This window comes from Oryx dammah, unplaced genomic scaffold, assembly GCF_014754425.2.
Source record: "Oryx dammah isolate SB20612 unplaced genomic scaffold, SCBI_Odam_1.1 HiC_scaffold_6, whole genome shotgun sequence".
In the NCBI taxonomy this organism is placed as follows: Eukaryota; Metazoa; Chordata; class Mammalia; order Artiodactyla; family Bovidae; genus Oryx; species Oryx dammah.
In genome coordinates this window covers 30,376,520-30,389,206 of record NW_024070190.1, presented here as the reverse complement: position 1 = coordinate 30,389,206, position 12,687 = coordinate 30,376,520, and the positions used below count along the sequence as shown (strand labels likewise).

At 39.6% G+C, this 12,687-nt stretch overlaps 2 protein-coding genes across 11 annotated transcripts in view; both read right to left on the bottom strand.

The window, feature by feature from the left end:
* Positions 1–228: 228 nt before the first annotated feature.
* On the bottom strand, positions 229–10,381 carry MSS51 (MSS51 mitochondrial translational activator). 2 transcript variants are annotated; one of them, XM_040242466.1, is made up of 8 exons: positions 9,011–9,032; positions 8,295–8,450; positions 3,825–4,066; positions 3,398–3,553; positions 2,655–2,779; positions 1,894–2,460; positions 1,499–1,592; positions 229–1,201 (listed from the first exon to the last, which is right to left on the bottom strand). In XM_040242466.1, the coding sequence occupies exons 3-8, from the start codon at positions 4,043–4,045 to the stop codon at positions 982–984; spliced, it is 1,383 nt and encodes a 460-aa protein (XP_040098400.1). In that variant the 5' UTR covers positions 4,046–4,066; positions 8,295–8,450; positions 9,011–9,032; the 3' UTR covers positions 229–981. The 2 variants fall into 2 exon arrangements, with proteins under 2 accessions (XP_040098400.1, XP_040098399.1); XM_040242465.1 differs by having other exon boundaries at positions 8,295–10,381.
* A 541-nt stretch (positions 10,382–10,922) lies between these two features.
* PPP3CB (protein phosphatase 3 catalytic subunit beta) overlaps positions 10,923–12,687 on the bottom strand; it is a 47,419-nt gene continuing 45,654 nt past the window's right edge. For all 9 annotated transcript variants that reach the window (XM_040242455.1, XM_040242456.1, XM_040242452.1 and 6 more), the window contains one exon: positions 10,923–12,536. Coding sequence is in view for 7 of the 9 variants with exons in the window: in XM_040242452.1 (XP_040098386.1) it covers positions 12,358–12,536 (179 nt within the window). In the remaining 2 variants the exon portion in view is untranslated. The remainder of the gene's footprint in view (positions 12,537–12,687) is intronic.

The window sequence follows — 12,687 nt, the reverse complement described above, 5'->3', positions numbered from 1 at the left end:
GAGGCTGAGGTCTTAACAAGTTGTAGAAATGAATACTTAGGGAATATCCTAATCTTGAGAGTGTGATAAGAAATGGATGACAACAGACAGGGTGTGGTACAGTGACAGGCCTAAAAAGAGAGCTGATGTTAACCACTCCTTTGGCAAGAGAGAAAACTCCAATCTTGAGATGGTCTATGTAGACAAGTAACACTTGCCAGTGAATAGGAAATAAGATAAGACAAGTGATTTAAGAAGCCCCAAACTGAATTTATTGTGGTGTAGACCAAGTGATAACAAACTGCAGTATATACAGATACACCCTGGGATATCTAAAATACAACACAAGGGCAAAAAGTTGCTCTAAAGTTGCTGCTTCTGCTAAGTCGCTTCAGTTGTGTCCGACTGTGCGACCCCACAGACGGTAGCCCACTAGTCTCCTCTGTCCCTGGGATTCTGAAGTTAGAAGTCCTCAAAAGAAACAGGAAAATGAGAAATATATCTTGAAAAAGCCAGGAAGTAGAACAATTTGCCAGTCTTCACAACCTCCCCCATGCTCCCAACCACTTCTCTGAATTGCTCTTTCTCCCACCACTTCAAGTCATTAAGACATCTGCCTTTTTTTTAGCCCAAACTGCTGTATAAGAAGAAAGTCTTTTTCAAAAGAGCAACGTGCCGTTCTTCTCCTTGGTGCCATGTGGTTCAAGTCAAAAGGTATAACTTTCTCACGAAGGAAACTGTTCAGAACTTTATAAAGTTGATATGAGGGCCTTTTGCCATACACTAAATGTAGAATCTTGTCTCTAGAAGCAACGTGTGGCTAACCTCTTAGAAATGAGTCACATCATACAGGAGCTCCCATTCAGCTTAGAATCTACCCAGACAAGTGAATTAGGTTTACGATATAGTAGATTTGAAAGTCGGCAACAATCTGGCATCAGCAGGTATTTCATCACAGCCTCTCCATTTTCTAGACATTCAGTCATGATCTGGCTCAGCTAATTATACCCTGCCATTTGCTTTCTCTTCCAATTGCCTCTTATCCAGCTGGCAGGAGCTTCCAAGAAACATGATATAGTAGGCACTGCAGTAAACTGGCTGCTTGTTGGGGTTGGAGTAGACCTGTTCAGGTTTAAGGGATGCAAAAGGGTTAGCTCCATAGGCTGTGATGTGTATATCCAGGTCCACCAAAATCTGCAACGAGGCTGCCAACTCCTGATGGCTATGGAAGACAAAGAAAAAAAAGTTGCTCTGCAGATTATGAAAAAGATAGAAGAACTGCCCATTAACCCCCAAAATTATCTAAGGCCGGACTAAGGCAATGGCCACCCCACTCCCGAATGTCTATACTACCTGCTCAATTAATTAGCATAGCACTTTGAAGGGATAAGAAAGCCAAGTATGTGAAGGAAGAAAATCCTCACCAGAAGGCAAAAGATAAGCAAGGGGGAGAGAAATGAGCTTATCTATAGAGGTGTGAGTGAATTAGGGAGGTACCACAAAGAAAAGAAGTCAAAACCTGTAAACAGTAATCATTGTAGGGATCTCATAATCACGAAGTAGCAAAAGGGTGGGCAGCCAAGCCTCCATCAAGTCCGGGGAAGCATGGAAACCTATGGAACAAAATAAGATGGGAACAGAAAGGGGAAACGCAAAGATAGACCCCAAACAAACAACATAGTTCTATAACTGTGTCCACCCCTCGCCTAGCTCACCTCCAATGCTCATCTACCACCATCACCTACCCTAGATTCTTCAAAAGAAAATTATGAACCGAAATAAAGCACATAATGATCAAACAGGGTCTTCATTATGCTTAACTGATCCAATGAAGAGGGCTCTAAAAGTACAAGGGCCAGGATAGAAAACTCCCAGAGGACTGACCCCTTATTCCCCCAAACCAATGGCTCTTACCTGGATGGAATGCCACCACCAAATCTGGATGGGCTATCTGCCCAGTCTCTATCTGCTCCTCCCAGAAGTCATGATAGAGGGCCCTATGGCCACTAAGCTGGACGGTGCCAGGTTCCAGGAGTGAAGCTGAGGTGCTCTGTGAAAAGCCAGCAGCCACATCTACACCCACCATGATTACATGGAGGCCAAGGTGTCCAGGAAACATGTAGCCAAGCTCATCATAGTCCCCAGGGCGAGTGAGGAATGTCTCTGCATGAGAAGCACCAACCACGTGCACTGTGCTTCCCCCAACTTTCCCAACATTTATTCCCAAGGCCCGAAGCCCAAAGCCCAGTGTCAAGGGCCGTGACAAGACATCTGTCAGCAACCGCTTCAAAGAGCCCTTCAGGACATCTGGGTCTGGTCTTGGCCGTCTTACACTAGCCCACAGGGTGGTCATGGCCTGACTTTCAAGCACAGCATCCAGTGTATCATCTAGCTGTAAACGTCGCATAGAAAACCAGGTGTCCCAACCTTGTACAACTTCAGTCAGCCATGACCAAGGTCCTGAGGGTAGGACAAAATCACCTGTGGGAAAGAAGGAATAAGAAGTGATCTAATCTTTTCCTGCCTTCAATATTCCCTCCATGTTCATTCTCCCAACCTGTCACAACTGCTACCCCACTCCCCTGTCCCATTCGGTTCCTCCTTTTTTTTTTTTTTTTTAAACAACATGCTTTCATATGACCATTATGGCAGAGTTTCCAATACCGTCACTCTACCTGTGACCAGAAGCCATTCCATGAGACGGTCCACAGCTACAAGACGCAGTTCTTGACAAACCTTCCTGTGTGCTGGCCAGTCTGACCTCTGGCACTCTGGACCACAGTAATAGACATTTCTGCACCTGAGAGAATGAGCCCCAGAAATAGATGTTCCTATACCTCATAGGTGAATGGGGGACGCCTGGGGAAGGGAACTGCTATTTCCGCACCTAGGAAGAAAGATCACTGGATGAGGAAGGTAGGGATAGGAACGACAGCTGCTGCACCAAATTTGGGGACTATGTTTGGCAGAGGAGGAAGGAGAGTGTGGGAATACAATTTTTCTCTTGGATCAGAGTGACACTTCAGCCTCTATCTAGAACTAACTTTTTACATCTCTTATCGGGGGAGGGGGAAGAAAGCCCACCAGGAATTTATAGCTGCCCTGTTATCACAGATGTGGCCCCAACCTCTTCAGAACATATATGGTCTTAATACTTAAGTACTCAAGAGAAGAGAGGTAGAAAGGATTATATTCTCCTCTCTGTCTAATCTCCGCATACCAAAATAAACATGAACCTTATAAGCAACTCTTTTCTAATTTCTCTGTGGCCTAGATCAGACAAAATGAGGAATGAACTTAAAGTTATGAAGGTCTGAAATGTAGAAAGGTCTTATAAGTCTCAGACCTTTCTTTCTGCAATGAAGTCTTAGAACAGGATCATTCCAGAAGTCTCCCCAACCAGCTCCTGACTAATCACCTTTTGCAGTGCCGGAGGACCCTGGAGTCTGAAAGGCCACTAGGGAGTGCTTTACAGTAAGCACAGAATCGGAATGTGTCTTCCATCTTCTGGAACATTTCTTCAAGGGATCGACATCCAAAGCCTGACACTGGAGTACCCCCGTCTAGCACCAACCTGCAGAGTACAGTATGGAGAAGGTATGGCAACAGGAAAAATATCTCCAGCAGTTCTCATGATACCTACCCTGACTTCTATACATTTTCACCTCTCCTACTCCCATCATTTCTCATTTAAGCAAATTATGTTTCTTTTATAGTAATAAAACCGGCACAATTTGGGATGAGAAAATCCCTCATTGCAAATACCCCATGTTTCCCAAGCTACACCTCCTCTCCACCTTCTGCCAGAGACAACATATCACTCTTGCACAGAGCTAGTCACTCACTTGTATTCTTCATAGCTTTTCATGTTCAGTTTTTGAAGGATCAGCTGGGATAGGCCAGGAACATTATTCTCCAAGAAGAAGAAGCCAAGTGTATCAATGCTAGGGCCAGGTTTAGCGAGGTTCAGAGGCACAGGAGCCACAACTGTAGGTGGGGTCTCAACCACAGGAGCCACTGAGGAGGGGGATTTCTTGTGCCTTCGTCGTTGGGACCGTGGAGCCATGGCTTGTCCAATACCTGGGGACTACATGTAGAACAGATATGGAATGGAAGTTTGTAAGCTGGACACACATGATGTGTTTTCGTATGTTTGACCTTTTACTTGTCATTCTAGTCTCTCAGGCCCAGGTAACAGTAACATTTATTTCATATCTACTGATTATTGATCACCACATGCAGTTGTAAAAACAGAATTTATTCTATGTGAATATAATTATGCATATATGTGTTATACATGAAGTTCTATATATAACACAGATGCTCAGAAAAAGTCTGGGATGGCTCATATAAAACTGATAACAGTTATTTTTCCTCTGAGAAGGGACAAAGGCCCTGCAATGGGAACTAGGTCAATGAACTTTAGACTTATTTGCAATGTGTGACTTCTTATACAAAGAATATATTCATATGCTATTAGTGTGTTCCTAAAAATCAACTTAAAATAGAGGAAAAAGCAAAGAAAGGTTTTGGTTGTCCAAAACTACCATGTAATTGGAGAAATAATCAATCTAATCTAGTTGGAGAAGGAAAACGTTCATTTTAAAAGACGTATCATCACATTTATAAGCAATAAACCCAAAAGTAGAAATCAAATGGATATAAAATGAGCAACAGCACTTACAATGCTGAGTTACACAGCTGGAGCAAATTATACATAGTATTAGGAAAATCACCTAAAGAGATGAGTTCTGAAGTACAACCAAGCCCACACTGACCAACTACCTAGTGAGAACTCTGTGAAATCCTCCTTTCCTGGCCTGTCTTCTTCTATTCCTTTTACAAGGACTGAGGAAATGAAATCATGAGACTATATTGGAAAAAATTAAAACACCCATTCATGCAATAAATACTTACTGATAAACAGATAAAATCATTCACAAAATACCATAACAGAAACAAATGTGAAAAAAATATACTGAACATTTAAATGTCTTATAGAAGGGTTGTAAACTATAACAAAAGGCAGTGTATAAATCTTACAAGAAAAATGAAACTAAAAGCACTAATGGGAGATCAGAAGAGTGTCTCTTCAGTTGGTAAGCTACAGGCAGATTTCATAAAGCAGGTAGCAGTTGGAATACAGCATTAAGTATGGTGATGTTTTGAATATACAAATACAGAGAAAGAGGAATTCTAAGCACAAAGAAGAGTATGAGCATAACAAATGTAGATGGGAAAATTCTGGGAACTGAGGAACTAGAATGGTTTGAGTTTAATTAAGTGTAAAGACCTAACTGTAAGAGATAAAACTACAAAATCTTAGAAGAACACAGGAGAAAAATTTCATGATATTGGATTTGGCAAGCTCTTGAATATGACACAAAAAGCTCAAGCAATAAAATAAAAAAGATAACTTGGACTGCATCAAAATTTTAAAACTTTTGTGCATCAAAGGACAGAGTGAAATGACAATCCACAGAATGGGAAAGAATATTTGTAAATCACATATCTGATGAGAGATTAATATCCTGAATATGTGAAGAACTTCTAAAACTCAACAAACAGCTCAATTAAAACTGGGCAAAAGTCTTGAATAGTTCTCCAAAGAAAATATACAAATTGCCAATAAGCATATGATGCTAAACATCACTAATCAAAGACTAATCAAAACTGTGAGACAACACTTCACTCCCACTGCTGCTGCTAGGTTGCTTCAGTCGTGTCCGACTCTGTGCGACCCCATAGACGGCAGCCTGCCAGGCTCCCCCATCCCTGGGATTCTCCAGGCAAGAATACTGGAGTGGGTTGCCATTTCCTTCTCATTCCCACTAGGATGGCTATTATCAAAATACTAGAAATTAACAAAAGTGTTGGTGAGGATATGGAAAATCCAGAACCTTCCTGCACTGATCGTAGAAAGACAAATGGTGCAGCTGCTTTGCAAAACAGCATGGCAGCTCTGCAAAAAGTTAAATATAGAATTACCATATGACTCAGCAATTTCACTCCTAGGTATATACTCAAAATAACTGAATACCTGCACACAAACAAATGCCTATACACAAATGGCAATAGCAGCACTATTCACAATAGTCAAAAGGTAGAAACAAACTAAAGGTCACCAAAAGATGAATGAATAAACAAACTGGGAGACATATACATACACACATACACACACATACATATAAATTCAGCCATTAAAAGAAATGGATACTGATACATGCTACAGTGTGGACAAATTATGCTAAGCGAAAGAAGCCAGATATAAATCAACACATTATATGATTCCAATTTTATGAAGTAGCAAGAATAGGTAAATCCAAAGACAGAAAGCAGATCCATGGTTGCCAAGGGCTGGGTGAAAGGAGGAATGAGGAATAACTGCTTAATGGTTATAGGTGTTTTGGGGGGAAATGACGAAAATGTTTTAGAACTAGATAGAGGTGATGGTTGCACAATAATGTGAATGTACTAAATGTCATTTAATTGCTCATTGTAAAAGGATTAATTTTGTTATGTGAACTTTACCTCAATTAAAAAAAAAAAAAAGAAAGGTATCTATAAGAGCTTTTGAAGCTAAAAAGTTGTTTTGCTCCCCAGATAAAAATGCCTGTAGGTACAGGGAAATGACAGGATATGACAATGCTGACAGTGGCTGGTTTTACTATGAATGAGTTAACTATTAAAGTTCAAATCAAGAATTGTGTTCTGCTCCAAAAATGATCTAACACTGAATCCTTCTGGACCTGTTCTATTGGGGAAAATGCTCATTCAGCTGAGATGTAGGTGGCAGAACAATCAAACAAAAACTCTCCCCAAATCATCCAGCTAACACACATCACTTTACAACATGACTCTTGTAAACCACTGTTCCCAGGCTAATGGAAGAACTAATTTGATTTCCTTTGTACTTTCTTTCTCTTCATCCTTTCATTTCTACCCTTGTATTCTTTCCCCTCACTGCATAAATGAAGGAACAGTTTCAAAGTCCACAAAACAGAAATAACTAAGCTCATCTGCATATCATATCTTCCATATTCCCACCAATAAAGAAAAAATTAGACCTAAAGATAGTACATTATTTTAGGATTCAAGAGTCATCTCTCTTTACTAAAGGGTGGATGGAATTGCCCTCACGCCTTAGGACCCCATTTCCAAAAACTGACCTGGCTTTTCCCTCCAATTTTAATCACCAAGCATTTGCTTCACTGGGATTCTTCTGAATCCCAGAATCACTGCAATTCTAGAATAAGTATTTATGTGCTCTCTGTACTTAGCCCCCTCTGGCAAGACATCACCTTCTTAAACCTTGAAAGAATGGAATCTTCTTTATAGATATGGAGGAAAAGTATTTTTGAGAGAAATCAAGTCTTAATTCCAAAAGTAGTAAGAATCTTTCTGATATTCAACCAAGGCCTTTATTCTGCAATAGACGCCAATTAAGACCAGAAAGTGCTTATCTGCCTTTCCAAAGAGAGGTCCTTCCTCCAATGGAGGATTAAGTCCAAATGAAGACTGTTTGGACCCACTAGAAGTCAAGGGATCAAACAGTTTGGGAAGGTATGATGTTGGTGAAATCTTTGATGGTATACTTGCCTCTGTGTCTGGAGTGGGTTCCTGATACAAATGGACTAATTTTCTGGCAGGAAGGTAAGAAGGTGGGAATGAGGAGCCAGATCTTTGCATTTGCGTCTATATATATCAAAAGGCTCATGTCTGAGTTTGTATTCCCAGATCCCCTGGTCCTAACTTTCCTGCAATGAGATATAGGATCCTTCAAGTTTGGGGGCGGGGTGGGGGCTGACCTGAGAGAAACAAAAGCAGTGACTTGGGCTCTAATTTATTTTCAGTATATAGAGAGAACACCAACACCAAGCACTGGAGAGGAGACATGAATTCAATGGCCTACAAAAACTTATTTCTCATCTATAATTCCCTAAAATATTACCTAGCCTATTCCCACACCTAGGTTTCCCATCTTCCCTGCTCCTTACCACCAACAGACTCAAATTTCACCAAATCATACTCATCTTTTCACCATCTCCAGACCAGTGAGGCTTATCTAATTTTCTCTAATTTACCAGCAAACAATAAGTGTCTTTAGGGAGGTAAGGAAGAGAAGGTCAAGTGAAGCTAGTCACTGGGGATCGTCAAAAGGGGTTGGGAAAGAGAAAAAGGAGAAATACATTAGGAACATTGCTATTATGACCACATTTAGCTGCCTAATCAGTGATTAACACTCCCTTGGGTGATAAATTCTTTACTTAACTATAAACTAAGCAAGCAGAGGAGTTGATGGAAAAGTAACTTACCCTGCTAAGCCCTCAGCTTCCTTCCTTCTCTTTCTTCCAAGTGAAGTAAATGCTTGATCTCCTCAGATCTAGGTTGTGGCTGATTTGCAGCTGTCCCTTCATATCACTTTCATTTGCAAACTGCTGAAATGCTGGATCTCTGTGATTAGGTGTGCCCTGCCAACCAGACAGACAACACTGAATTCTCCCTAACGAGGCAAGCAAGGGCCTGGACCCCTGCCCATGGACTACTCTCTTTTTGACCTTCCTTCTTTGCCAAGAAGGCTCAGAACTCTGTCAACACTCCCAAGCTCACCAAAGGCCAAGAAGGCTGAGGAAAGCTGAAGCCTACTGCTCCCTGGACCTCTCTCACTAAGGCAGCATTTCTGCTCCCAGTCCACAACATCAAGAATAAGCCCCGGGGGTTAGTTCAGAAGTCAGTATTTGATACACATTAGCACAGAGAAACAGGAACTCCTACAGTTCTAAGATGTCAATCTAGACCTAGGATGGGTTCTCCCAAGCCCAGAGTCCTTTTTAGCATAACACTGCTCTAACTTAACTTGACAACTTAAGTACAAATACAATGCCCAGAAAAGAAGAATAGAAATAGTCATTCAATGGTAAACAAAGGGAAATCAGTGGCAGGAGAAACATCCAGAATTAATTTGTAAAATTCAATTTCCCTGAAAAGAGAACAAGGCACTTTCTGAGAAGATGTCATCAGGGTATTCCACCTGTTGATTTTAAAAGAGGAATAGTGACTTTCCTCATGGTCCAGTGGTTAGGACTCTGAGCTGCCACTGCAGGGGACGTGGGTTAGACTGACACGATGTGGCAAAAAAAAAGGGGGGGGGGGTAAAATTTTCTGGGATATTAATGTAAGCAAGAGCAATGTATTAATGACTAAAAACACACTATTTCTAGGAACAGAAAAAAAAAATAGAAAACAATCAACTCAAATATCTCATTCCTTCCTGTAATGGATGCTGATCCAGAGAACTTTTAATTCCACATTCCTAGCTCCTTGTCAGTTAGAGCTATTAAGCACCAGAACCTATCACAAGTTGCTAGTGCATGGTTCTGTATGACTCTAAGACCTGACTTTGCTCACATCTGGCCCCAGCTATGTCACTTACCTGCTTCTGTGAACATCATCAAACTAGGGAACAGAACCACCTGCAGTGAGGTCCTGGACCGTGGCAAATAAATCTACATATGAACAGATGCAGAGAGTAGATTCCAAGGAAACCTCAAACTGCAGAAGCACAAACTACAAGCAGGGAAGGTGGAAGAAAAGTGTTAAGGATGCAAAAAAAAAAAAACCAAACCAAAAACAAAAACATTACATAACATGTAGAATAGCTGTGGAAAAGGAAATTCAGTTGCAATAGGCAAAAATCCTGAATAAAATAAGGATAATTCATTTTAAGCAAAGGTTTCAGGCCAATTTCAAATTTAACTGGTAAAACATTTAAAGGTTTTGAGGTTTGTTAATGGCTAAACTGCAAAAGGTCAAAGAAGTCAGATCATCTTTTCCGACTCAGAATGTCATCTTTGAATGTAAAAGGAGATGATATATAGGAAAAATTTGATATTGAATAGTAATTTTACCAACATTACTACTATTCTGGTAGACATTTAAATTTACAATTTAGGAAGATCTGAACTTTTCACAACTTGCATTCATCATCAGTTATGTTTTAAAAAAAACTTTAAAAATACTTCTATAGTTCATTGTGAAACTAGTTAAGAGGCAGACTAGAAAGAGCTTCCTATTCAACAAACAGGAAAAGATCTGAGACACTGGGTGATAATATTCTACCACTCTTCATGTATACCACTTTTTCTGAATTCCATTCCTTCCTCTTATTTTCTTCCTCTTATTTTAATTTTTACCATTAACCCTAATTCTTCTGCTTCGCTAATCATGCTTCATGTTTACCTATGCTTCCATAAATAATACATAATCCTAGTGATGGACCTAAGGATTAAAGAAGTTAATACTACTTGATATATCAGTGAAGCTCTTAGTTTAGAAATGCTATTACAGCAAGAAGCTGTAATGATTAACAATTTGAGCTCTCTTTGCTACCAAAAATTAGGCAAGTATAAATATTTCAATTTAATGTTTCATAATGGGTGAAAACTGTAATTAAACTTCCTATACAGTTATATTATGAAATGTTGAACAAAATGCAAATTTCCCTCAATTTGCAAAGTTCTATACTTATTTTGATTATGACAAAGAAGAAAGGAGTATAATGGCAGTATCGTTTTTTTCTTATTGTTAAAAAATCTAATATATTCCAAACGCTACTGTAACAAAATTATAGACAACAACATTTTCTTTCAATTAAAAGTTAACTGAAACACTGATTTTAAATAATAGATTTAGGCCTATAATAGGCATCCAGATTCTCCTAGTGCTCAGTTACTAGTACTCATATAAAACAAGTGTAATCAAACTTTTTTTTTAAAAAAGAGCAAAATTTATGAAGACAAGAATTTAATTCATCAAATTAGCATTAACTATCCAGGAGATAGTTTTCTCTTAAGGATAGATCCCAATTCTATTAACTGGATTTTCTGATTTGCAGGAGAAGGTCAAATCAGACTACATCTTCCAAATAAAACCCAACACAGAGATAGGAGCAGCGGCCCATGCATGGAATTTATTGTGTGCTACTGTTTATAAAATACTCGAATAGTCCTGCACATGCATAATATTTCCAACTTAGACAGGAGACCATACAGGGTGCACTTTCTGGCAAACAAACAATAGATGGTTCCGCTGCCTGGAGCTCTGAGTTGTATTCCAGGGCATGAGGGAAGCAAGCCACCAAAGTAAAGGTAAATACCAAACCGCAGTGGCAGTCAATACAGGTCAGTAATTGTGTAAAATTAGCACATGGTTCCATTTAGTTTAACCAAGCAGTTCTGTAACTATCAAAAGAAAATGTTCAACATGCAGTCTTGACTCTTACGCTTCCACTAACATCTGAATGACTGAGCAGAACCATTGCTTCTATGCTGCACTGCTTAATCAAAACACTTCCAGAACATTTTAAAATTTCCTTTGCATCAAAACATAAAATAATAGAAAGCCAGCAGTAAATCACCCTGGTGGCTGTATAAGCAACTTGAGTACTCACAATAAACTAAAACTTCTCATAACATCTAGGTAACCTATACATGTCATACCTGTACATCATAGGTCTATATATTAAATATCTGCAAAATTAAAACATGCATACACAAAATACGTCAAGTTTTACAGACATGTTTTGAATTAAAATTACTTTGACAATGTACAAACTTCTTTTTAAAGTACCTTAAATGAGTAATTCTGTAATTCTTCATAATTCTGAAATTTAGAGATTTTCTTCTTAAATCTGTGGGGTTTAAATCTCAAAAGATCTGGGCAAGAAAGATTCTAAATTAGTTTTTGGATTTGTGTTCAAGTAAGAGAGTCTGCCTAGAAATAGGTTTCATTCATAATTGAAAAATACCAAGACTATATTACAGAATTAGCCACATTTAAGAACTATAGACCTGAGGTCAGCATTTTGTTTAAATGCCAACTGGGTTTCTCAGCATTTTGCCCATAATTCAAAATACAGCTTAGTAACCTCGGAAATGTATTTTAAGACCATGCTAATTCATCCTTTAAAGACATTTCATGGGGAAAAAAAAAAAGTCCACATTAGCTCTTAGGATTGTATTTGAAGTTATGGTTGAAAAACAAAATCTAATTCTACTGAGGGGAAAAAGAAATCTCATTTGTAAACTTAAATGTGTGAACCACAAGCATAAATGGAGGTGTAGTTGCCCTCCACTGGAAATTGCCCCAAGCCCCTTGCTCACTGCTCTCCACCTTGGCAGCGATGACCCAATCTTATCAGTTAGCACATGTCCCAGGGCCCTCAAGCCTCCATCCAGGAAGGGGGCTGGGGTCTCAAAAGCACAATGGTTTCTCCAGAGGGACTGTGACATTTACAGTCAGCTTGGCCAACCCCTCCAGTTCCTCGGGTGATCTGTCCATTTGGGGCCCGAGATGTGAGAGTCCCTGGGAAGCCGTGGGTCACTGGGCACCATGGTTGCCAGTCCCGTGGTTCTCAGTGGCATGTGCGGTGTTCAGAGAATTGAAACCATCTTGCTGTACAGCATCTTTCCGGGGTGGCATTCTCTCATTGATCCTATCCAAACCCTTTGCCTCTTCAAAACTGCAGATTCTATGTGGTGGAGAGAATCCTCGTATTGCTTAACAAAATGCAAATTTGATAAGTCAGTAATTGAAAAACATTTCTGAGATTTCAAAAACATAATTAATGATTTTTAAGAAGAAAGAAATTAGTTGTACATAGCAACATTTAAACTGTACTGTAACTGAAGCCTATCCCCATTCCAGATT

Excerpts from the sequence above, each read along its gene's own strand:
- MSS51 (XM_040242465.1), bottom strand. The coding sequence starts at position 4,045 with ATGGCTCCACGGTCCCAACGACGAAGGCACAAGAAATCCCCCTCCTCA. Across the intron at positions 1,593-1,893 it reads GGTGGTGGCATTCCATCCAG|GTTTCCATGCTTCCCCGGAC; the intron begins GTAAGAGCCATT and ends TTTGTTCCATAG. Across the intron at positions 1,202-1,498 it reads ACAATGATTACTGTTTACAG|CCATCAGGAGTTGGCAGCCT; the intron begins GTTTTGACTTCT and ends TGTCTTCCATAG.